This window comes from Liolophura sinensis, chromosome 7 (genome assembly GCF_032854445.1).
Source record: "Liolophura sinensis isolate JHLJ2023 chromosome 7, CUHK_Ljap_v2, whole genome shotgun sequence".
In the NCBI taxonomy this organism is placed as follows: Eukaryota; Metazoa; Mollusca; class Polyplacophora; order Chitonida; family Chitonidae; genus Liolophura; species Liolophura sinensis.
This window is the reverse complement of record NC_088301.1, coordinates 32,006,701-32,033,162: the sequence shown is the minus strand read 5'-3', so window position 1 is coordinate 32,033,162 and position 26,462 is coordinate 32,006,701. Positions and strand designations below refer to the sequence as shown.

At 38.2% G+C, this 26,462-nt stretch overlaps 1 protein-coding gene across 3 annotated transcripts in view; it reads left to right on the top strand.

The window, feature by feature from the left end:
- The window catches only part of LOC135471098 (tyrosine-protein kinase transmembrane receptor Ror-like), a 60,488-nt gene that overhangs the window by 14,318 nt on the left and 19,708 nt on the right, over nt 1-26,462 (top strand). The window contains exons 2-4 of one of the 3 annotated variants that reach the window (XM_064750148.1): nt 10,219-10,386; nt 12,692-12,832; nt 25,517-25,700. In XM_064750148.1, the coding sequence (XP_064606218.1) occupies nt 12,697-12,832; nt 25,517-25,700 (320 nt within the window). In that variant the 5' untranslated portion in view covers nt 10,219-10,386; nt 12,692-12,696. Of the gene's footprint in view, nt 1-10,218; nt 10,387-12,677; nt 12,833-15,320; nt 15,326-25,516; nt 25,701-26,462 lie in introns of those variants that run through there. The other 2 variants (XM_064750149.1, XM_064750150.1) reach the window with 2 other exon arrangements.

The window sequence follows — 26,462 nt, the reverse complement described above, 5'->3', positions numbered from 1 at the left end:
GAGACTGTGAATCCAGCAGGTATACATGTGTATGTCCCTGTCCTTCCTTACTTGGATATAAAGTAGCTTCAGTTTAGAACCAAGTTTCCCTGGCAAGGGATAACAGTTTCATTGCTACCAAGATGATATATCTATTCATCTGTGAGGAACTTATTAGAAGCAAACCTGAAAACCTGGGGGTGCCACTTCTATTTCTGACCACAAGGAGGTGGACAAGGCAGCCTGCGTGTTTATGGATGGTCATTGTTTCCATGTGTTTTGTATGAACATGTGCCCCAGATTTGTATCCCATCTGGAATTTGTTTTCTATAGACTTAGCCAAGTATTGTGTTTCTGGTAGAATCTCTTCACCCCAGCAGGTTCCTTGTTCTCCTAGGGTGTGAGGCTCTTGTGGGTGACAAGAGGGTCCACAAGGTGAATTGATACACAGGTGTCAAATTATGGCATAATGTTAGGAATTCAACAGGATTACAGTACATGTAGACTAATCTACTGAATTATGTTTATTCGGTGAGCTTGTGTTTCAAATAAGTATTGCAAAAAATATGATAGTTTGTTGCTAGATTTATCTCAACTCGAATACTGTCATGCTAAGAGATAGGCAAGTAAAACGACTGTGCCATAAAGTGGCAACATCATTTTGCTTGAAAAATTTAAGTTTTCCCCACCCAGTCAACTAAGAATGTAAAATTCTATAAAGCGGTAGTAAAATTAAAAGAAAAATGACTACTTTGTCGTGCTTTGTTGCAATTTCAAATGGCTTGATGAGTTAAAAAGGCAGTAGCACTGAATTTCAAGTAACCCATAATGATATTGGGGACTGGAGCAAGACATAGGGTAAGATTTATTTGATTGGTGTTTTACTCTGTGCTCAAGAATATTTCAATCATACAACGGTTGTCGTGAGGTAAGAGTATAGAAGCATCGCAAATGGTGTTAACACCTAGTTGGCTGTAAAAATGAATCGTGAAGGTGTGGCTAACCAGCAAGTTTAGCAGCACGGCACAATGACCTAGGAGCCCCTCACCTATGCGGTCGCTATGAGTTCAAGTCCAGCTCTTGCTGGCTTCATCTCTGAGTGTATGTGGGAAGGTCTGTCAGCAGCCTATGGATGGTCGTGGGTTTCCCTCGGGCTCTGCCCGGTTTTCTCCAACCATAATGCTGGTTGCTGTAAGTGAAATATTGAGTACGGCGTAAAACACCAATCCAATAAATAAATAATAAACCAACAAGTTTGTAAAACTGAGACACATGTAGTGTGTTCAATCATGACAACAACCATCCGCAGGTTGCTGCAAGACCATCCCACAAATGTGTGCAAGATGCATACTTTCACATCTCCATTCAGTTAAATATCTTACATTTAACATAGCATTAAACATAGAATAGAAATGTAGCAGGCACACAGTGTATAGTTTGGTTCTGTATAAACTTTTATTTTCTTGTTTAGAGATCTCACGTGATTTGTTATATTAATACTGCCTTACCACAGGCAATCTGGAAAAGTTGGCAGACAAATGACAATTTTTTTGAGAAGATTGGAAAATTCAGCACTATAATAAGGCATATGTAGTATGATGAAAATGGTGTACAAACTAGTATGTCCAATCCCATGAATCACTGATAACAAGAAACAACAAAAAACTTGCCAGTGTTTAATATTACATAAGATTTAGACCTTGTTGTACTTTGAAATGGTCTTGAGTGTCACAGCTCATTGACTTGTTATCATCTGTATGAGTTGTTTTCTGTTTAGTGTGACTGTAAAAAGTAATAGAAGATGAAAAGCTGGGTTAATGAGTCGAGCCCCCCGCTTCAGCCCTGCTGTCTGTGTCCACACAGCCATAATATATAGCCGTATTTCTCTGAGGGTATCTCTATCCCTGACATGGTTTGTCTTGTCTGTTGAGCAGGAGCTGGCTTGTGCTGTAACCAAACCTGCATTTTACAAGCAGGGATTCTCAATCCCAATCTTACAAAAAAGACTTTATTGCAGGCTTTTTATCAGGGATGGCGCCGCTCGCTAGCAGCAAAAAAGATGAGCAGCAGAGGAAGTGCCACTTAATATTATGATCTGTCATAAAGTCTGACGGTACACATCAATGAAAAGCCTTTATTACTGTTTCGTTTCTCCAAACCATATGTATGCAGGCTAAAGCTGCCTCTGCCAAGACAGGAATATGTAGTTACAATGAGATGTGTTATGTATTCAGTTCATTTTATCTAATGTGATAAAATGAGCTAATACATTAGTACATGCTCTAATTATGTTGAACTGTTTATAGTGACACAAGCAGACATTCTGAAAGGAAAAAATTGAATGGATATAATAAAAAACTGATTGAATTGCAGTGGTAAGTTACAAAGTCAAAGAAAACTTTAATAAAAAAATAAACAGGGTACATGCAGTTTGTGGTGCTCAATTATGTAGCATTATTTACCTGCAGTAGTTCATATTTTTTGCCAAGACTTGCAACCATGGCATACAGCATGATATACATGGATGTTCCTACAAAGTAAATTATTATTTTGATGTAGGTTTACATAGAGCTTATAAACACAGTGCTTTATGTAGACCATGTATGACTTCCAACCCTGGCAAACAGCATACACATAATTCTTCATGGCAGATTTTATTTTATTTTGTGTACATGTAGTCTTACATAAAGCTTTTAAACATAGAGATTGATCTGTCTGGAGCAAGCATATGTTGCTTATCATATGACTTACATCTCTGGCCCACAGTATACACATGGATTTTTCGTGCAACATGTTATGCTGGTGTAGTCTTACATAGAGCTTATAAACAGCACTTGCTCTGGACTATGTATTGTTTATGGAGGACATACATGTACATGTGTGTTGACCAGCTATATTATATGTTAGCATATTTCATGTATATGTTCAGATACCAGGCAAAGGCTATGTTTATTGTGCAATTCTCTCTGATGTGCTTGCACATAGAGTGGTAAGTCATTTAGCTGATGTATCTGTGTTTACTTCTCAGCCTGGGGTTTGTATTTGGTGGAAAGTAGGGGTTGAATTGAAGCTACAGTATCCTGATCAGGTCTCTGATAGCCACACACCCTGTGCACACCATCACAAGTATAGCCCAGTCTTGTTTGTTTTCACAGATGGTGCTCTCTGGGATAAAGATGTGATAGCTGTATTGTACTAGTGACCTACAGGTAATCTCCCAGCTAATGAACACAGTATCTTAGCTATAGCTTAAGATTGGAAGGATCCCAGCTTTCTTGCCTTCTATCTTTTGCTGGTAGATAGGTGTATGCTTACACTATACAGTTCTTATACACAACAGCTCTGACTCCAGTGTGTTGAGACTGGTTACATTTATACTCGTGCATTGTGGTCATTTTTGGCAAATGACATCAGTATGAAGCAGATTTTTGTGACCTGTGGAACAGATATATTCACAATCACTTAAAAAGCTTATTATGTACTTAAGGTAGACAGTTATTTTATTAGCTGTCTGTAGAACTAAAAAACAGTACAACTGGCTCACTTTTAACGCACTAAAACACGAAAGAACACTCGTGGCGCACTTGTTACCATTATCCATTACATCTATTTATTTGGTTTTCTTTAATGCCGTACTCAACAATTTTTCACTTGTATGATGGCTGCTGTCATTTTTGTGGCTGGAGGAAATTGAAATGCCCAAGATAAAACGTAGATTTTTAGCAAGTTATCGTCAAACTTGCCGATATGTGACACACTGATCCGCATGCTATATTGGTGAAATTAAGACAAGTCATCAACGAACGTTACACATCACAATGGACACAAATTTCTCGTCCAAAGCCTCATTTGAACCTACCGCTGTATGCTAGTGATGGGCTGATTAGCCAAGGCTTGCTTCCTAACCTCTCAGACATGACTCACTTCCAAACATTTGCCCATGATAGACTGCAAAGAGCGTGTATGTTAATATATACTCAAACACATAACTCGCAAACTTTATTAAAGGAAAACCAATTCATTGGTTGGATGAATGTATGATTATAACTTAACGCCACCTCGGCAATATTTCCGCCATATCATGGCGAAGGTTCATCAGTTGACATATCACAGAGGAATATTGTCGTGATCAGACAACCCTCATCTTTACCCCTTATAAATGTTACATTTGTCTCAGTACTTTTTAGGGTCTGAATTATACAAAAAATTTGATCATCTTATTCAAAGTGTGACAGCATATATTCCATGCACACTGAAGGAAACCTATTATCAACTGGTACTTTCCTGGTTTTTTATGGTCACTTTACGGGGTAGACCAAGTACTTGTCTGCCCACTGACTGTGTATATACAGTTTCTGGGTTGTGGGTCATGTCTGCATCTACAGTGTATTTGAGATGGTTTTACAGTGAGGCAGCACCACATATATTTGAGCATTAAGACCAGTCTATTGCATAGATTTTTTTTTTGATTGTTGTTTTACGCCGTACTCAAGAATATTTCACTTATACGACGGCGGTATTGCATAGAGACATGTTAAGTCCTGATATTATAACCAGGTCACCAGTATATATTCATCATAATTAATCTGTGTGATTATTTTATATCATGCGTAGAATTGCATCTATACCTACATGCACATACATGTATAAGCCATTCAAATGTTAATAGTTTAATCATATTGTTACCTGTTAGCATTAGTTGTAATTTAGCTCAAATGGGCTCAGTTTGTGAGAGGGTTATACCTACAGTGTATGTTAACCTTAACAAGTAATACAAACATGGACAGAGGGTATATACTTTTTCAGAATTGTCTCCAGAAAATGTTAAATGTAAAGAGTATGCCTTTAATGTTACCAACAGTTTGAAAACCAAAACCCCTACTAATAATATGTTTAAAAATGTGCTGGATATTTTCAATGGGCAAACAAGTATCCTGGAAGGTTTTGCAATAGCTCTTAAATAAAATTCTCAAAATGTGTCAAAAATGTGTCAAATTACAAAATGCAGAATTGTCTAGGTAAGGGTTGAAGAAGTACGTTGTACAGTGCTAGATCTAGATTAAGATGCTGCTGACTGACTCATCACAATGCTCAGTTTAAATATAGACCCTGTGAAGATAACTATCAAAGGCTGGAGAGAGTACTGAGTTGTGCCTCCCTCTGACAGTGAAGTGGTCAGTGATAGCTTCATGATAGCCCAATCAGGGGAAGGGCCCCATAACTCAGTCTGTAACCAGACAGACAGGCCTTCCACCCCTGTATCCCCTGGCTCTCTCACACACACACACACACACCATCATAGACGAGGCACACAGTATAGGCTACTTGTATAAGCTTGTACACATCTGTGGAAGACAAAACAACAAATAAGCCACACTAGCATCAGCAGTTTTCTGTTTGTCTTAGCATAACTTGGACTTAGCTATGTCTGCATAGTTTAGCTTTGATGAGAAGTTTTTAGATGTGTAGTTTTTAATTCCAGTGTACTGGGCTTTTGCAGAAATATTAACAGTAGGGTGTATCATTGACTGTGGGATTTCAAATTAGATATAAAATGATGTTTATAAAGTTTGCTAGTGTTATGTCTCACAGTCCCAAGAAACAACTGTTCTTGTGTGACATTCACAATGATACATGTGTTAAGACAAGGTCTGTGGCTCTGATATACATTATAAGACCGTGACCAAGATGTGAATAGTGAATGACATACTTGATGCTATGACCACGTCATTCTTTTTCCTAACAGGAAGTGTGATATTGTTTGCATCATAAAACGAGGGGTACTGTAAATGTGTGATATGGATTTGATTCCTGAATCATTGATTTGTTTTGAGTTTATCCCCACATCTTTACTTACCATATTGGGTTCATCTTCATGTTAAAGTGCTTTGATCCTCGCAGTTTTTTCTGTGCATCTTTATGTTGGAGTTTCACCATGCCACTTGATCTCTGCACCTTCATGCTGGAGCTCAATGCCTAGAATTCCTGTGAATCTTTATGTTGGTGTTTCTCAATGCCACTTGATCTCTGCAGCTTCATGCTTCAGCTCAGTTCTTCTCACCTTTTCTGTGCATCTTTATGTTGACTTTTCTCCATATACCACTTGATCTGTGCAGCTTCATGCTCGAGCTTGATTCTTCTCACCTTTTCTGTGCATCTTTATGTTGACTTTTCTCCAAATACCACTTGATCTGTGCAGCTTCATGCTTCAGCTCAGTTCTTCTCACCTTTTCTGTGCATCTTTATGTTGACTTTTCTCCAAATACCACTTGATCTGTGCAGCTTCATGCTTCAGCTCAGTTCTTCTCACCTTTTCTGTGCATCTTTATGTTGACTTTTCTCCATATACCACTTGATCTGTGCAGCTTCATGCTCGAGCTTGATTCTTCTCACCTTTTCTGTGCATCTTTATGTTGACTTTTCTCCAAATACCACTTCATCTGTGCAGCTTCATGCTTCAGCTCAGTTCTTCTCACCTTTTCTGTGCATCTTTATGTTGACTTTTCTCCATATACCACCTCATCTGTGCAGCTTCATGCTCGAGCTTGATTCTTCTCACCTTTTCTGTGCATCTTTATGTTGACTTTTCTCCAAATACCACTTGATCTGTGCAGCTTCATGCTTCAGCTCAGTTCTTCTCACCTTTTCTGTGCATCTTTATGTTGACTTTTCTCCATATACCACTTGATCTGTGCAGCTTCATGCTTCAGCTCAGTTCTTCTCACCTTTTCTGTGCATCTTTATGTTGACTTTTCTCCATATACCACTTCATCTGTACAGCTTCATGCTCGAGCTTGATTCTTCTCACCTTTTCTGTGCATCTTGATTCTTCTCACCTTTTCTGTGAATCTTTATGTTGACTTTTCTCCATATACCACTTCATCTGTGCAGCTTCATGCTCGAGCTTGATTCTTCTCACCTTTTCTGTGCATCTTTATGTTGACTTTTCTCCATATACCACCTCATCTGTGCAGCTTCATGCTCGAGCTTGATTCTTCTCACCTTTTCTGTGCATCTTTATGTTGATTTTTCTCCAAATACCACTTCATCTGTGCAGCTTCATGCTTCAGCTCAGTTCTTCTCACCTTTTCTGTGCATCTTTATGTTGATTTTTCTCCAAATACCACTTCATCTGTGCAGCTTCATGCTTCAGCTCAGTTCTTCTCACCTTTTCTGTGCATCTTTATGTTGACTTTTCTCCAAATACCACTTGATCTGTGCAGCTTCATGCTTCAGCTCAGTTCTTCTCACCTTTTCTGTGCATCTTTATGTTGACTTTTCTCCATATACCACTTCATCTGTACAGCTTCATGCTCGAGCTTGATTCTTCTCACCTTTTCTGTGCATCTTTATGTTGATTTTTCTCCAAATACCACTTGATCTGTGCAGCTTCATGCTTCAGCTCAGTTCTTCTCACCTTTTCTGTGCATCTTTATGTTGACTTTTCTCCAAATACCACTTCATCTGTGCAGCTTCATGCTCGAGCTTGATTCTTCTCACCTTTTCTGTGCATCTTTATGTTGACTTTTCTCCAAATACCACTTGATCTGTGCAGCTTCATGCTTCAGCTCAGTTCTTCTCACCTTTTCTGTGCATCTTTATGTTGACTTTTCTCCATATACCACTTGATCTGTGCAGCTTCATGCTCGAGCTTGATTCTTCTCACCTTTTCTGTGCATCTTTATGTTGACTTTTCTCCATATACCACTTCATCTGTGCAGCTTCATGCTTGAGCTTGATTCTTCTCACATTTTCCGTGCATCCTCATGATGGTGTTACTCCACACAACTTATTCTGTGCACCTTCATATTGAAGTTTAATTCTCCTCACAGTTTGCATCTTCGTTTTTGTTTGTTTTAAGTGTCCTTATTCTTGTTCAAGCTTCTCTGCATATTTTATTCTCTGCATCTTCATGTTCGATTTTCTCTTTCCAGCTGATTCTGTGTACCTTCAGACCCAGGCTATACTGTGGTATAGATGTATATCATTAAGGATTGGACAATTAGATTAATTATATAGTTAAAAAATCTTCATAATCAGATGTACATAGATGGAGACAAAGAAAAATCTACTTATATACAGGCTAATATTAAACAGCCATAGAGAAACAATAGAAGGAATATGTGAGCATGTATAACTGCTAACACACATTAATGGTTTCATGTTTCTCTTCTTACTATTCACTGCTCTATTACATGCTCCTGTATATATATATATATGTATATATATATATATATATATGTTTTTTTTTTTTTTATTTGCCGGTTCAGTTTACAGGACAGACTTTAACCGGGTAGGCTGATCTGTTCATGGAACTTCCTAATACAGTCCTTAGTGTATAAACACCCAGTAAATTGAGCTGCATTTAATCAGATAATAGCAGCCCACAACTGTAAAGGCCTGTGGACCCTAACTGTAGCCAGGATCAAGTAACCCTTCTGTGGAAGGGGACTGTTGAGTCTCAGTAAGGGCAGCTATAGGAGACTGCAGAACTCTGGTAGCCTTGACATTGCCTCATCAAAAAGCACTGATAGTCTTATATCCCTCAAAGGGAACTGAGCTTTGCTTCTTCCAGCTTTGATCATCATGTTTGTTGCAGTTGGAGCCATACTGTTTGATATAGTTTTAATAGGAGGTGTGTGGATCCCTCATAGTTAAAGCACAGGCAGCAGGGCCCTATAACCAAGCAGATTGGAGAATTGAATCCAGCTTATGCTGGCTTGACTGAGGCTCTAACACAGGATGTGTTTGCATGTTTTCCGGTCTCTCGGTTTTCATATTCCTATAAAACTGACATATGTCATACAACTGAAAAATTTTCAAGCATGGTGTTAAATTAATAAATAAGGTGTTTTAGTGAAGTTGTGATGGAAGTTATCATGTACCTGTTGACAGCATTGCTGTTTAATAGGAGTCTCCTGTGTACATGTATTTCAGTTTGGATCATTCTTTTCAGAATATTTTTGATTTCCTCCCACCATTATGCTGGCTACTGTCTTACAACTGAACTATTCTTGAGCATGTCATAAAACACCAATCTAAATAATCCTGGTATATAGGCCATTTATCTATAATTGGCACCTGCAGATTTAACTGGCTGTAAAACCATCAGATCAAATTGTTTGGATCATGTCATGTTAGTATCAGCACATGTGTATCAATATGAACAAGATATATATGTAGGTTTGGATATTGTGTCCACCTACCAGGCACTGCCTTTCTGCATTGGATGATAATGCTTCTTATCAAATGCTTACCCATTCAAAAATTTTATTCTGTCATGAAAAGAAAAATAGAACTGGTAGTGAAGGACTGGAATAATTTGGAGCATGAATAATCAAGTTTGCTAATGAGGTATAGGGAATTGGGGCTTTCAAAAGCTGTATGTGAGTACAATACTGCTGGTTTCCTCAATGTTATCTTCACTGCCCCATCTCTATACCTTACTCCATCATGTTTGTGTTCATCGAATCTTTCATGTATGTGCTTCCTTTTCAAATACCTATATTTATTTATTTATTTATTTGATTGGTGTTTTGCACCGTACTCAAGAATATGTCACTTATTTCAAGTACCTATATAAAACAGACACATTATTTCATTATGCATGTTGCGTAAGTGTGTTCTCCTGCTCTCACTGCTCATGGGGACATTGGTGACAATAAACGATCGTCACTCATACAGCCATTTGTGCTGAGTAACACTGGTTGAAGACCATTATATTGGACAAATGTGCGGTGTGTATCTCAGCCACTCTTGGGGAAAGCTTATCAGGAACCTGACAAAGGTTGGTGGTTTACACCGGACACTCAGGTCTCTTCCTTCAATAAAACTGACCACCATTGTGTAGATGTGAGTGAAAAATTCCTGAGTATGCTACTAAACAGAAATCAAACAGATAACTATTCTTGAGTACGGCGTAAACCACCAATCAAATAAATAAATAAATCAAACAGATAAACAAACGTAACGGGTACTGAATTGCATGTACTTAAATACGCAGTGTGTGATAGGATTCTGACGTGTTATTAATATCACTTGGATCTTCTATAAATTGTGGAATATTAAGTTTCAACTTTTAGAATGAAAAGAAGGATATATATTCATGCAAATGAGATTATGATGGTATAATGAACTGACATTATGGCATTCTTGATGACAAGGTATACTAAGTAAAAGATATCATTTACCTTTAATGGTTTGCTAAATTACAATCTTTTAAAATTTGTTGGTTTACAGATTTACTGTACTGGTCAGCTCACTGCGGAGTGCTGATAGACAAGGAGAAGTATTGCCAGGGTCCAGAGTATAGGAAAGTACCAGGAGCTACATGTATGGCAGAGGCGGGGATGTTGATGATGCTGTGGGTAGTGTGATACAGTGACCAGAGGTGTAGGAACATCTGGGGTAAGTATTTGTGGCCTGAGGGATAGGGGGTATACAGACCTGGGGAGTAGGGCTGAGTTTCACCAGAGTCTGGTAGTGTTAATCACAATACACATTGGGTGCAGTTCCACAGAGGGATTCTAGCATTATGATACATCTAAAGTGGTAAAGTGGTAAGTTGATGCATGATACACAGGTTAGATGGGTGCAGTTATAAAGATGGTGTCTCCAAGTGGGAGAACTTGTACCGGACTCATCACAACTTTACACAAGCTGTGAATCATGTATTTGACATGATGGCACACCTATTGAATGGGAATTACTTGTCACAGGTAAATGTAGATGACTTTATGAAAAACATATTTACTCCACACCTCACATACGTGTACATGTAAAGTCTCACTGTAAACTGGGTTGACCCATGTTGAATGCATCTACTTGGATAAGGCACCAGCCAGATTTTTTCAATAATTTGGAGAGGAAATAAAAATGAACAAACTGACGTTTTGATACATAATTTTTGCTTCCATATCTGTATGGAAAAAAATCTGTATGAAATTAGATGTATAGTGTGGTAACTGATGTAATGGCTCAGCCGTGAATGTTGGACATTTAGAGCGCTATTGGTTAAAGTCTGGTTCTTTTGGCAAATAAAAACACATATCAGTAATTACATGTATAATATGCCTGCTGTGTGGAAAAAATGTTTAACATGTATTTCTTAATAGTGTTGAATTATATTGAATATAATATGCCTGCTGTGTGGAAAAAAATGTTTAACATGTATTTCTTAACAGTGTTGAATTATATTGAATATAATATGCCTGCTGTGTGGAAATAATGTTTAACATGTATTTCTTAACAGTGTTGAATTATATTGAATATAATATGTCTGCTGTGTGGACAAAAATGTTTAACATGTATTTCTTAACAGTGTTGAATACCATAGCTCTTCATTTTTTCAACTTTTACAACAATTTTGACAGCATCTTATTGAGAATAAACATAGTAAGTTCATAATACTTTGAGACCGAAAAAATGGTATTATTTATTGAATGAATGACTTCAGCTCACTTCGTCAGTTTTACAGTCATTCTAAGATAAGATATTACTATTGGAACCAGTGACATCCTCTAAACATGAATAAATTTGGAAGATATTTAAATTGCCCCTGTGGATACATGCATCTTATAAAATGAAGACTCCGTGCACATATAGTTGGAAGAGGTCAGACCTGCAGTGGAACTTTGATAAAGTAAAGTTTAATGATGTTCTCAGTGAAGTTGGGGCAGGGTAAGGGCAACAGCTGAGGGACTGCTGAACACATGTGTTGCCAGACAGGCTCATCTGAGGACTGCCCCCAGCCAAACCACTTCAGCAATCATCAGTGAGAGCTACCCCAAGCTACCCACTGGTTGGATGGAGAGAGGGACAGCCAGTTCTCTTTAATGCCAGTCCCTGATGTGAAGGGAGAGAGAGGTGTAGCAGAGAGTTACATTGCTGGTCTAAGCAGACAGTATGTGGCATTTTGTTTGCACAGCTCACTCAACACTTAATCAATCAAACCACAGCACTTGTTCTTGGCTGGACAGACGGAGTGCTGCAGAGTGTTGAAGATGCTGTTGCTGTTGTCTCAGTGAATTTATTCAACTTCCTACAACTTCTGTGGAGGATTAGCTTCTGAAGCTGGAAAGTTTTCTGTTAGCCTAGCTCACAAGTGCCGTGGAATTCCAGCGCCATCATCTTCTACTTCTCAACTACTTTAGTGCTGATTTATTCCATAGCTTTCCTCCTATGTGTTCACACATGATCAACATTTCATCACCTCTACAGATTACCTTTGCTTCTGCCCTGTGAAAGTTTGATTTAGAGGTACTGGTCCTTCTCTCCCTGTGATTGTAGCATGTTGAAGTGAGCATGCAATGCTTTGAACATCAGGGATATCTCTGCACATTACTTATACTGCAAAGTCTTAAAGCAACCCCTTACAAGTTTGAATTTCATTCATTAAGGGTATCGCTTTTATGAATAATTGGAATCATCAGATTATGTGGATTACTGTGGAATCACAATTGGCTTGGAACTTGATGTGATTATAGGCATTGAGGATTACTAGTGTCTGCTAGCTCGATGTAGCCCTGTCCTGGTGACAAAGTTTGGGCATTAAACTGTGTAAGTGAAATTCTCTTGAATTCTGAGCCCTTGTTTGGTGTTGTGCAAGCCCTGTGATAAATGGCTATGTATGCATCTTTCTGACATGTAATACTTGATCAGCACAATCCAAGCTATAAGTTGATGCAGACAGAGTTATTTGTTGGGATTGTAGGTGTGATGATGGGATTACCAGTGCCTGGTGCGAGAGTCATGTATGTGTGGGTCTGTCTGATGGTGCCGGTGAGTGGTCAGCCCTCCTCAGACCTAGGGGTGGTGCCCAAACCAACCGGTCTGCCCGTTCTCACTTCAGATGGTAAGTACTGATTCCATCATTTTATTTTGATCTTAATTCGTTATAGGTAAAGATATCACATAGTATATGAGACCTGGAAAGAGAGGGACGGGGGTAGCTTCGTTAAAGAACTTGCATACTGGAAAAGAACTGTACCAGTTGGAATGTTATACAGCCATGAAATCTGTTATTTTGTTTCATGCGTTGGGGCCTTAATGTATTGTTATTCATTGTTGCCTTTTTGCCTTTATAAGGACATAATTATGCCTTAATTAAAACCCAGAAGTTTGTCAGGTATAAAGCTTCAAGGCCATACCCCTGCTGTTAGGCACCAGATTTTGGAATAAGTTTAAATGCAGATTTTTTTTGGTCTTAATCCTAGCCTTTAATATCTTCCTATAAGGCATATTTTGGTATCCTGTTTCCTTCTTCATTGATGCATTATATCTAAGCAGGGCCTCTGTAGCCAACTGGTTAGCTTGCCACTACAGCACAGTGACTCAGGAACCTCTCACCAAAGCGGTTGCTCTGAGTTCTAGTCCAGCTCAGGTCCTATGTAAGATGTCCTGGCAGCAGCCTGCAGATGGCTGCTTTTTTCCAGACTCTGCCCACTTTCCTCCCACCATAATGCTGGCCGCCATTTTATGTGTGAAATATTTTTAGACACCAAAACACCAATAAAATAAATAATAGACATCTTAACTATAAGTAAGAAATTAATGTTAATGACCCTCCCAGATTGCTATCTGGATCCCTCAGTTGCTTCTTTGTTACATGTTTATGCTGGATTAAGGTTTGATTGGCCATAATCATTTTGTAAGATTTATGTGGAGAAAAATGAAAATGTTGTTCAGACACATTTTTCTAAACTGTTCATCTTCTGATCCACACCCCATCGTTCTCATGCCAACGTTGCTTCTCATACATACATGTGTACAGCCTCATGGGATGGGAATCTGTCAAGCTGAAGATGACAAATAAAATTTTGTCAAAATATTGAAACGTCAAATATGCGACAGTCTCATAAGGATGGGAACCTTTGAGTATCCTGACATGCTCATTCAAATGTTCTGGTCTAAACAAGGTTTCACACAGTCTCATAAGGACGAGGACCTTTGAGTATTCTAACATGCTCTTTCAAATGTTCTGGTCTACACAAGGTTTCACACAGTCTCATAAGGACGAGGACCATTGAGTATTCTGACATGCTCATTTAAATGTTCAGGTTTACATAGGGTCTCATGCATACAGTCTCGTAAGGATTGGAACCTGAGTAGTATTCTGACATACTCATGCAAATGTTCAGGTTTTCACAGGGCCATACATCCAGTTTTACACAGATGGATACATTTGAGTATTTTGACATATTCATGCAAAAGTTCAGGGTTTCACAGGACCATACATCCAATTTTATACAGATGGAAACATTTGAGTATTCTGACATACTCATGCAAATGTTCAGGTTTTCACAGGATCATACATCCAGTTTTATACAGATGGAAACTTTTGAGTATTCTGACATACTCATGCAAATGTTCAGGTTTTCATATAGGGTCTCAGATTCTGACATTTTGAGTATTTCCATCATTCTTAAATACAAGCATCTATTTAATGGCATCATACATTAGGTTGAATGCTTGCAAGAATTCTGAAAGTTATACTGCTGAAATGGAAAATCAGTTTGATGAGATGAGACAGTAGAAATTGAATTTGTTTTCGGAGAGCATGCACATGGCTGTTAGCTGTCAAGAATAATTAAGCAAATGGAATTTCTATATGTTTTTGAGAGATTGATCAAAACTTTTGTCTAACATTTCTTTTGGGGGCTCTTTCAAGTATGTATGAGCTACTAAATTCATGAAGGATTTTACACACCATTATGTAACCTGTTCACTTTACTTACTCATTTTGTTTTGTTCTTTCATGTTTAAAAAGTAGTGTTTGAAGTATATGATTGGGACATAAATTTAGCCACCATTCAAAAGTCTTCTCCATTGGAAGAACTCAACCTTAAAATCTGGAAAGCACTTATGTAAAATCCGTTTTGAGCCAAGAGGACTTTTTGTGACCAGTTTCCATGTCATTAGCACACATAAGAGCCAGCTTAGATGTAGTCTTGCAGTCGCTCTGTTAAACGGAACACTTTTTCCTAAGCCATTTGTTTTGCCAGATCTGCCCCATTGCCTGCTATCTCATGCTATCAAATTTCATCAATTTTGCCATATAAATCACTCTTTTTGTCTTGAGATGTGCATCTGATTAGAATTGGTGTGGGTTTTGTGTATTTGCAAATAAAATGATGTTTATCAGGTTTGCAGGGAAGTAAGTCAGCGAGGCAGGGTGCCCAAGAAAGGAGAGCGGGAGGGGATCATTCTAAATTGCCTAGTAGACTGTTTGCTCCACTTTATCACAGGCTACCAGGGGGCGCTCTACACTTTGTGCTCTGACATTCCCAAATTGATCTCCACTGACAATTGCTGGTTAATCATATCTGAGCCGGGGTAAGAATTACTGGTATGTGGTAATGGTCTACTCCAAGTCTTTACCATTGCAGGGGCTCTGTCTGCCCGCTAAGGACTTCCCATTAATCTTTGTCACCCAGGAGAATCTTGGGCTGTTTTTCTGTAAACCCTGACTCTCTATAACCTAGTACTCTTAACAGCATCAGTTTCATAACATTGCATGTTGATGCAAGTCTTCTCCTAGAAATGTGTTTATTTTGTAAACATCAAACTAAGTTATTGAAAAGCCTAATAATTAGACTGGTGTCAGACACTCAATTACGTTGCTGACAAGCATGGAGAAAACACATTAGTGCCTCTACATTTCTAGCTATACAGTGTCATGAAATATCATTGTTTTGGAAATATTTATGCCACTTTATGCCCTACCCATCATAGTCTGTTTGGAATCTTAACATCTTTTTTTGGTTAATTTATTTATTTATGTATTTGATTGATGTTTTACGCTGTACTCGAGAATATTTCACCTATACGAAGGCGGCAAGTATTATGGTCCGAGAAAACCAGGTAGTTTTTAACATAACTTGAAAATGATGTGGAAATGGTTCGTTTTAGATAATGATGTTGGATGGCTGTGGCATTAATTTATTATTTATGTATTTATTTGATTGGTCTTTTACCCTGTACTTAAGAATATTTCACTTATACAACAGCGGTCAGCATTATGGTGGGAGGAAACTGGACCCCAGGGGAAACCCACGACCATTCGCAGGTTTTTGGCAAGGGATAGCACAAATAGAAGTGATGTATTTGCTCAGATTTTAAATGGATTTTTCTATTAAAACTTTACACAAAATGTGACTGATGAGCTTGGCCACTTTTAACTTGATATTGGTCTGTGTGTGTTATCTCCATCACTGTACACTGCTAATTTGATTGCTATCAGGACACAGATTTTAGGACTGAAACCCAATGCAACACTACTGTAGTGATATTGCCATTCCATGCAAGCCTCATTCGTCTGTTATTGTGACAGCAGACTCAGCTGTCTTTTATTGTGGTAATGGGCTTAGCTGTTGTTTACATTGGTAATGGACTCAGCTGTCTTTTATTGTGGTAATGGGCTTAGATGTTGTTTACATTGGTAATGGACTCAGCTGTCTTTTATTGTGGTAATGGGCTTAGCTGTTGTTTACATTGGTAATGGACTCAGCTGTCTTTTATTGTGGCAATGGGCTCAGCTGTCTTTACATTGGTAATGGACTCAGCTGTCTTTTATTGTGGTAATGGGCTTAGATGTTGTTTACATTGGTAATGGACTCAGCTGTCTTTTATTGTGGTAATGGGCTTAGATGTTGTTTACATTGGTAATGGACTCAGCTGTCTTTTATTGTGGTAATGGGCTCAGCTGTCGTTTACATTGGTAATGGACTCCGCCGTCTTTTATTGTGGTAGTGGACTCGGCTGTCTTTTGTTGTGGTAATAGACTCAGCTGTCTTTTATTGTGGTAATGGACTCAGCTGAGTTTTTGACTGGTAATGGACTCAGCTGTCTTTTATTGTGGTAGTGGACTCCTTTGTCTTTGGCTGTGGTAATAGACTCCGCTGTCTTTGGCTGTGGTAATGGGCTCCACTGTGAGAATTGAACATCTGGTCAATTCAATTGGTCAAAGCGAATTCTGTATCGTACAGGCTGAAAGTTCAGATTTGATGGGAAAGTCTTCTGTTTACATGTACTAGGTTATTTATTTTATTGGGTCCAGCACTACATGTGTATGTACCAGTAAGAATTTTTCATTTTTGCTATGGGAGTCTGTGTGATACATATAGAGAAAACTGACCCTGGGAGGAACCAAACCAGCAGGAACTATATTAGAGCCATTGACCCCAAGGTCCAGGGACAGATTGATTGGTCTACTATGACTGATGTGTAAATATTGCCTTAACTGTGCTTATAATAGAAGTTATGGAAATATTCATCTTCTAGAGCTCTTCAGGACATATATATATATACCCTGTATTTTGGTGTAACAAATTATCACAATAAAGAGCATTATGGACAGTGTTTCTTGAATTAATACCAATACTTGAGCCAACTGTGTTTTCACAGACACTTTCCCACTCTGGGGCCAAAACCAAGATCATGGCTATCATGATGAGAAGAGTCCTTTGGGACGTTGGTTGAAAGGAGAAAAAATAATTGCCTTTTGTGAACTCCTAGATAGTTGCTTTCAATTCAATTTGCCAGGGTTTGCAATTCAGTTGTCGCATTGTTATGAGAAGTTTTTCAACATGTTGTTTATAGCCGCTAAATCATTGGAACTCTTTTCAAAATGAAGGACAGAAATGTATGTGACAAGTAACATTGTCAACGAGCATATAATTGCTATTTGCTGGCATGTGTGTCTCTGACTTTTCTGTAGGTATACAGGAAAAATACCAGCCCAGGAGGCTGTATTCCTCTTTTGTTTAGCAAATGCAGTAGTTATCTGAGGAGGATTGACCAATGAGAAGCCTAGAATTTTCTCTGAATTGTGAATTCCTCAACCTTTTCAACCACTTCTGCAACCAGTATTTTGAAACATTATGAGAGAACTGTAGGAAATAGAGAAATAATTTTAACAGTTTTATGAAAATTGCAGCTTTAGTGACACAAACAAAATATTTAGTGTCATTTTCATAGTAATTAAATGCATGAATTCCACTGAAAAATTTGCAATATATGTAAACAGTGCCCATAATAGTGGCAAAGGATTGTAGAATTAACAGAATATGCCAGTGGCTGTTTCTCAAATGTGACTTTGTGGTTGTATATACAGGCAAAATATTCATTGCTATTTCTCATCAGTTGTAAAAGTGTGTATGTTTTTTCAGTTCTTATGCTATTCAAATATGTCTTCAACAGGGAAAATTGCTGAGTACAAATTTCACAAGCTTAATTTTTATTTTCGTACCCTGCTCCATCATTGAAAAAAGATGGACTTTAACAAAACAACCCAAAGCTATTTGTTCTGTTCTTCATTACGTCACAATTATTGATGTATGTGTGGTTATAAAACACCTAGGTAGCACAAAAGCACAGCAACATCACAGAAGAAAACAACGTGTTCTACTGTGGTTTGAACCTTATTTTGTAGCTCCTTCCCGAGTCTCCATTAAAATTGATGTGGCCTGAAGTAGTGTAAAATTTAGTTTATCCTGAAATGTACTTGTAAAGTACTTGTCTATATACGAAATTCCAGTAGCCATTTCTTCACAACAGTTGTAAATGTTTGTGTACACACATGTAGTAGTTGCTATGTCTTGAGGGTAGGCCTACCAGAAATTACCAGTGGTTTGATAGCACTGCAGATATGGTAACTGAATAAGGACCTAGAAGAGCATTACTACTGCATACAGTTGGGTCTGTAGAGATAATCAGACACATTTACTAGTGAGAGGGAGGGGTTGGGGAGACTCCTTCAGCTGTAGACATAAAACCAGTAACCCCAGCAGCAGGAATTCCATACCGCTATATTAACATATGCTGGCAGATGTATAGTGACCTAGGGGGCCTAAAGTAAGCCCAATTGAGCTAGTCAGGCATTACTAGGTATGGAATCCACTTTACACCTGCACCTAATTCCATGACCAGTTTTAACCCATCGTCAAATTTGATTGACTTGTACTCTTGTTTGTTTATCCCCTATCCAAGTATCTCAAGAACCAATTTATGCAATAATTGTAAAATTTGATGAAATTGTTTATCTCTGATCCAGTGTAAAGTGAACATTGGTGGACAATATTTTGCAGCACAAATGGCCTTTTGACATTCTTTCTTATCTCCAAGTTCTTAGACCTATTTTATGGTATCATGAGATAGAACCACATGATGTTCTAATGAGCCAAATGAAATGAAAGACACATTTCGATGGATTTACTGGTGGGGTCCTCCATACCTGCTCACATTGTAAGAAATACAAAATAACCTTCTCTTTTAAAAGTATTTTTAATTCTTCGAAACAGAAGGTCTACCTTGAACACAATGACTTTTCTTTGAATACAGTGTCATGATTAAATGCTAACTATCATGTAAGAATAATAATTAATAAACATATAACAACAGCAAATCTGCATGCAGTTTATATGCTGGCTGTTACGATGGGAAATATATAGTAATATGTTTTCAGGGATAACCTGTTTCAATTGCATCTATCTAAGACAGTGCCCAATTTATGGGGTGATGAGATAGACCCACTTTATGGTGTGATGATATAGACTCACTTTATGGGGTGATGAGATAGACCCACTTTGTGGTGGGATGAGATAGACCCACGTTATAGTGGGATGAGATAGACCCACTTTATGGGGTGATGAGATAGACCCACTTTATGGGGTGATGAGATAGACCCACTTTATGGTGTGATGAGATAGACCCACTTTATGGGGTGATGAGATAGACCCACTTTTTGGGATGATGAGATAGACCCACTTTATGGTGTGATGAGATTGGTGTAAGTGTTCATAAATTGGAAAAACTTTGTGTCAGGGGATACAGCTGTAAAGGCTTTGTATGTGGAGTTTTAATTTTCGGTGGATACATATATTTATACAGAGGTGACCATGGACATCTTCTTGTGGTTCCCATGGTAACTAAAGCACCCTACCCCACTTCCCCCAAATAGGGTAATCACTTAGGACCACTGAGAGGTAGGAAGGACATGCTACTAGAGACATGTAGTGATTATTTGTGGTTATTTGTTGATGTTACTAAGTGGATATAGGGCCTTTGATTTGGCTAATACAGTGGGATCAGGCACAGGTAGTTTTTGATTAGTCATGGCAACTTTAATAGAAACAAGTTGATGCTTTTGCGAGTGGGGACAATTTTTACTGATGCCTTGATCAGCTTGGGCACAAAATAAGCTGTGTGATGCATCAGAGCCATGTAATTTTCACTGCCCGGCCCAGCTACTTTCTGTGCGTCAGAAATATGAATATCTAACTAGTCAGAAAAGTAAAACACCTGGGGAGAATTCACTAAATGTGCCACTTGTAAACACATGAAAAGGTTAAAGAATTATTGTAAGTCTTCGTATTTATGCAACCCCATCTCTGCAGATAACTGAACCAGATGTCTGATTACTGTCTTGAGAAATGGCATAGATGAAAGGCCAAAGAGGCCAATATGTTTGACTTCAGCACAGCTTATATTTCTCCAACTAGGCGTTTGTTTTGCAGTGTTGGCAGGCGATGAGAGACATGCAGGCTGAGTAGCTGATGGAGCTGTAAGACAGAGTTAATGTGCCGAATGTTTATTATGCTTAAGGCAGCCAAGAACAGGAGGGGATGGAAAACCAGCCTTCTTCTGTGTCTTTAAGTCATCTGGTCTAATGTTATATGTATATGTATAAAAAAATAAAAATGCTGTAATGGTAAAGGAGTACTCATAACCTAGCTACCCTGTTTGTTGTGATTTGATATGATTTTATACCTACAGGTTAACCCTCAACCAGTGTGGCCACATGCTTCAAAACACGCTGTTGAGGTTTCACCAAGGCTACGTATACCATAAATATATATGTAGATAAATATACAAACCATCAATTGCTTCTCTTCTGTAAGAATTTTTGAGAGCATCTTCCATTTTGCGAGTACTTACGTGTGCATCTAATTAGAAGCCACCAAGACACTTCTAAGAATTGTCAACTCATATATATATATATATATATATAAGTGATTTTAATGTTGTTTTGGTTTTTACACCTCGGCCAGTATTAGCCTAAATGGAGGCGTATTATCATAGCAGTCGATGTCTAACCGTCTATTTTTCTGTCTGTCTATCCATCGATCGATCCATCCATCTTATTTACATGATATCTCCTGAACAGTTTACACCAAGTTCTTCAAACGTACACCACACTTAACACTTACACCTTGTCGTGTGTAATAACTCTACTGATTTTCAGTGATTTGATCGAGTTCTCCAAGTGATTGGGGTCATGTAAGTAGGATTGTTAGTATGATATATCTCTTGAGCAATTTACCCCAAGTTTACCAAACTTACACCACAATACCACTTTGTCCTGAGGAAGGAAGCCTATTGGTTTTCAGTGACCTTGATCAGTGACATTGTTGACATGATGTGCCCTGAAATTTGTATCCAAAGGTTATTAAATATATATAATATGTAAACCAAGGCATGTAGATAAGATGAACCCTATTTAATTTCAGTGTTCCATGATCAGTTTCGCCACAATATGGCTGAAAAATTTCTGATGTGGCGTAAAGCCATAATCAGTCATTCATCCTAGGATAAGTCTTTAGTCCATCTGGTCATCCATTCGTGGCATGTCCGAGTAAACATTCTGTCTCTTGAATAGTTGAACACAAGTTCAGCAAACCTATACTACATTTACACTTTGTCTTGAGGAAGAACCCTATTGACTTTTAGAAGCCTTGTCGTATATTTTCTTGACTGTCGAACCATTTCCTTGTGAATACTTTAAGGCCAAGGGGTTTTGACTGCATTGCACATCATTTATTTTTCTGATTGCCTCATATTCTTTCATTTAGGTTGTGTTTTGGCTGCAAGCTGTCTGGAAGGGTTTAGTTCAAACCACTTGACCATTGAGGTCAGGTGTTCAAATCCACCATCAGCAAGCTAGGTTTTGGCTTTGTGCCAGACAGTGTCTGTGACATCGGACAAGGTTGGAGGTGGAGTTGTATCATTCAAGCTTGATGATTGGCCCTCTCATTGTTTCCCAAGGGATCCCAGAACAGAATTGGCTTTGTGAGGCCTTTTTTTAATGGTATTGGTATCATTTAAGATGCCTCTGGCAGCCACCCATTGTCCCAGCCAGGAATAGACTCTAAATAGTTATCTGTGTGTGGCCTGGTGCCGTTATCATGGAAGATGCACCTGAGAAGGCTTGAATTCTCAAAGTGTAGAGCTATCTGGGCACTTGAGTTTTACGGCATCTGTCTATTTGACAGTAATCCACCGGTTGTGATAAGCATGTAGATATTGGAAGAGGTTAGTCCTGGTAAGGAAGACTCAGTCTGTGTGGCCAGGTAAATATAGCATCCTCTGAAAAGGTACTCTTGAGACTGAATCGTGTTATAAAAGCCTGCCGCTCTTCCTGTCTAGCATTGCTATACCCCAGGCCTGCAGATTGGGCAGTGTTTTGGGGGATCTGCTGCTTCCATCTTGTATGAGTTTTGTTGTGTCTCACATAACCCATTAAGCATTACAATGTTACCAACTGCAACATCAACTAAGTCTGTCATGATATGGTTGAACTGTGCCATCTGAAGCAACAGACATGTGTCAATCAGGCACTAATTGTCTCCCCTTAATGCTGTACCTCTCTAGGCTTTTCTGAGATACAGAAGTGTACATGAATGCAGCTGATACATTTTCATGATCTGATGCTGTAGCTATGTACATGTATGTTATTCTAACATACCTACAAATTCTTTTAAGATTAAATCCAGTTATGTGCAAAGTGTGTTAAAAACTGAAAATACATACATAGTTGGTGCCCACGAACACTCAGAAGGTTCCATTTTTCTTATAAAGTAGGCAGTGTAGGTTGTGCTGTCGGGACATCTGCATTCTTCAAAATCAGACAGCTGACATTTTCTGAAGCAAAAGATAAAATGGATTTACATATGGGAAGTAACATTTAAAAGAAAAGACCTCTTAAAATCAAGGTAGACATCGCTAAATATACCACTTAATACTGTGCATAAATATACTTTCATTCATTTTTCTAGATTGATGTGAAAAGAGTTAAAGGCCTTCAAACATTTTAATTCTGAGGTGGGCTTTATGGACCATACTATCAGAGTTTAGGAACTCTGATGTCACAGGAAGTTTTTCCAACTCTAATCGCGAGACTGAATGTTGGAATAACTCCTTTTACCCATGACTAAAAAGATTACTGAAATGTTCCCAAAAATTCATTCCTTCATTGTGCTGTGACGTCACAGTTCCAAGATACTGTGAGTATGGCTCATAAAGCCCACCATAGTATTCAAATGTTTGAATGCCTTTCAACATTCTTTAAAAAATCTAAAAATTAAATGAAAGTATTTTTACACATAGTTTTCAGTTGTCTGTATGATGAACCTTCCTTCACATTTTAATTTTCTGTTTCTTTAAAGGAAAGATATTTACGGTTTGATGTATGATAATGATTTATTCGATAATGACTGTAAACATAAGGACTGGGAGACCTGCAAGTTTCATGGCATCGTTGCAGTCGTAATCCTCCGCAACAAACTTGTGCCCTGGAAAGTTGAAAAATTCACGAGTTTAAAAGAGTGTCAGGAGTGGAACTTGTGCCACAGTTTATTATACAAGCAGATACCTGTAATGGACTGTAAGTTTGAAGTAGGATGTTGTGTCTGAAAGGGGCATTTCATGGCCAAGTGGTTAGCGTGCCAGTGTCTCTCTCCAGTGTATTTGCTGTGAGTTCAAGTCTAACTTAAGCTGGCTTCCTCTAAGTGGAAAGGCCTGCCAGCAAGCTGTGAATGGTCTGCCCTCTCTCCACTCAACATAATGCAGGCCGCTGTTCAAGAGAAATATTCTTGAGCAAGGTGTAAAACTCCAGTCGAATTAAGAAATAAATAGATATTGCCTAAAATGTTAACAGTGTTTTTATAGGACTGCCATTTCTCTACACCAGTGAAATCAAACAGAGCAAGGAATGTGTTTTTGGAAGTTTTGAAGGATCCCTATAGTTATGTGGTATATTTTGTTGAAGGTTTTTTAATACATGCATGTCCTTTTGTAAAGAGCTAGGCTGTTCCTGTCAGGCTAATGTATATAATTGCAAACTTAACCACACGTACATACTTGAACTTGGTTGCTGTTTTCTTTTTTACTGGTTTACTCCTTGAAACTTATGCATTAAAAAAAAAAGTCCATAAATTGTAAGAAGAGGAACATGTGGGTGCTGTGGGCAAGCCAGATGACAGATGAGCGCTCATCATGGGTGATGACTCGAAGCAGCTGAGCCCACTCCTGATTGGTCTATATTTATTCCTTATCACATAAATTCAGTGCCAACTTTTTTGAAGGTGAAGACTACGGGAGCTGTTTTTTTGGGGTGTAAAGACTGGTGTATTCTTGCTGAGAATGTTTGCCTCATTAAACTGACGAGACAAACAGACGAGCAGTGAAGATTAGGAATCCAGAGTTGGATTATGTAATATCTCTCACCAGCTGGATTTGCAATCACCGTGAAACGTGGCCATACCTTTTCTTATCTTAAATAGTTTATTTGCTCATAAAAATATCTTTTGGCAAGATGACGTGGAAAATAAATTCGGTACATACAGCCATATGTGATAGGATAGATGTCAGTTGTACATTTACTTCAGACCAATGAAGTGACAGGCTATGATTTGCTGGGCTGATTAAGCTTATTGGTCATTAAGTCATTGACCAATAAAGGTGTGTTTGTGATTTTTCACTTACCTATTGACATTCAGATCTCCATGATTGTCGAATTTGTGGATTTATCTGCTCATATTTTTGGTAGATACAAAGAAACAGATCTGTCTTTTTAGTATAATCATTTAAACTTTTTTGCACTTGCCATGGCAATCAGATTGCCAATTTCCCTATATCTACATAATAGCGCGTGTGACCAACAAGGTCTCCCATGAGTGGATTATTTTCTCAACCTGTTCACAATTCAGCCAGTGTCCCTAATTAATATCTGCTATAATAATGGGAACCTATTAGTTCGGATGCTAAGTTTTCCCATATGAATGTTTTTAAAGAGTTGTTGACTTGCTGTATATTCTCTAGTGTAAATAAGCCCTTAGAACAACCAATTCCACTTAACAATTCCTAACAGATTTATCACCAGGGCTATTAACTCTGTATGCATACATTGTATATGCTTTAGATTTTTCAGTTAAACTTGATGCATGAAACGGAATTTAGTACTGTTAACCTGGTGTATACTTATTATTTGACAGTGGTGAGTTTGTTTGAAGAAATTTAGTTGATGGGTGTGGGGAGTGGGGTACACTGGAATTGCCATATCTGTCTTCAGGCACAATTTTGACTGTGTAACCTCTGAAGGACAGCACTAATTTGCATTAAAATTTGCATACAACTTTAATACTCATGTGTGCACTCATAAGTTTCATGCCATTCATACAAATATTTACAAAATTATTTGGCTTTATTTCATGAAGATGGGTAGATAGTAATAGTCAATAATGTCAGTTCTTCTTGGTTGTAGGATCTGGTTATCTGCGACTGGATGTGCCCATGAAGATCACAGAAAAATACCTGGGCGAGACGCTGCGTGTCCGATGTGAAATCACAGGTGACCCAATCCCAGAATATGTCTGGATTAGAGACGGACGCATTATTGATGAAAAGGACAGACGTGTCTCCATAAAGAAAATAGTTTGGGGATCAAGGTGAATTTTGCTGTATTTTCTTTTTTTTTAATTGCGCTCTCTTAGAGCTAGCCTTGACAAAACAAGTAAAATGTTACGTACAGGTAGCTTTAGTAGGTTTTTGTCAAAGCACGGTTGAAAAGTGTCTGTTTGTCTCTATAGCAAGAAGACAACGTATCCCCCAGTGTGTTTGTCTGTTTGTCTGAATGCTGGCTTAGATGGTAGAAACACTGGCTGGCTGCAACTGTCAATCCCTTGATTGACCAGTGTGGTTGCATGTTTTAATGCAGCTCTCGCTGTATTGGCTTAAAGTAAAAGTGTTTGCACATGTGTGGGAAAGGTTGGTGGGTTACTCCATGCCCAAGCTATCCCAGTGATCTATCCCAGTGACCCATAATTTTAAATATATCAAGGTATACAAGGCACAGAAAGCAGTGTATAGTATGTTCCTTCACCTTATCAGCAAAATGATATAGATACAATGATGATGCTCAGTGAAATGAAGCTCCTTGCTCAGCGAGAAAGTAAATGTGAAGTAAATTTTATGGTAACATCAACTGAGTTGTTTTGTGCTGTATTTTACCAATTTTTTTAACTGTCCAGAAACAGGACAGATACATTAAGTTGACAAAAAATTGAAAGAAAAAGACATTATTATCATTACATTAGATTAACTCTAGTGAATATTTAGTGAAGTGAATGTACAGGAAGGCTAACATATTTATATACTGTACTTGTAATAGTGTATTAATTATTGTTAATTGTGCATATATATGTATGTTT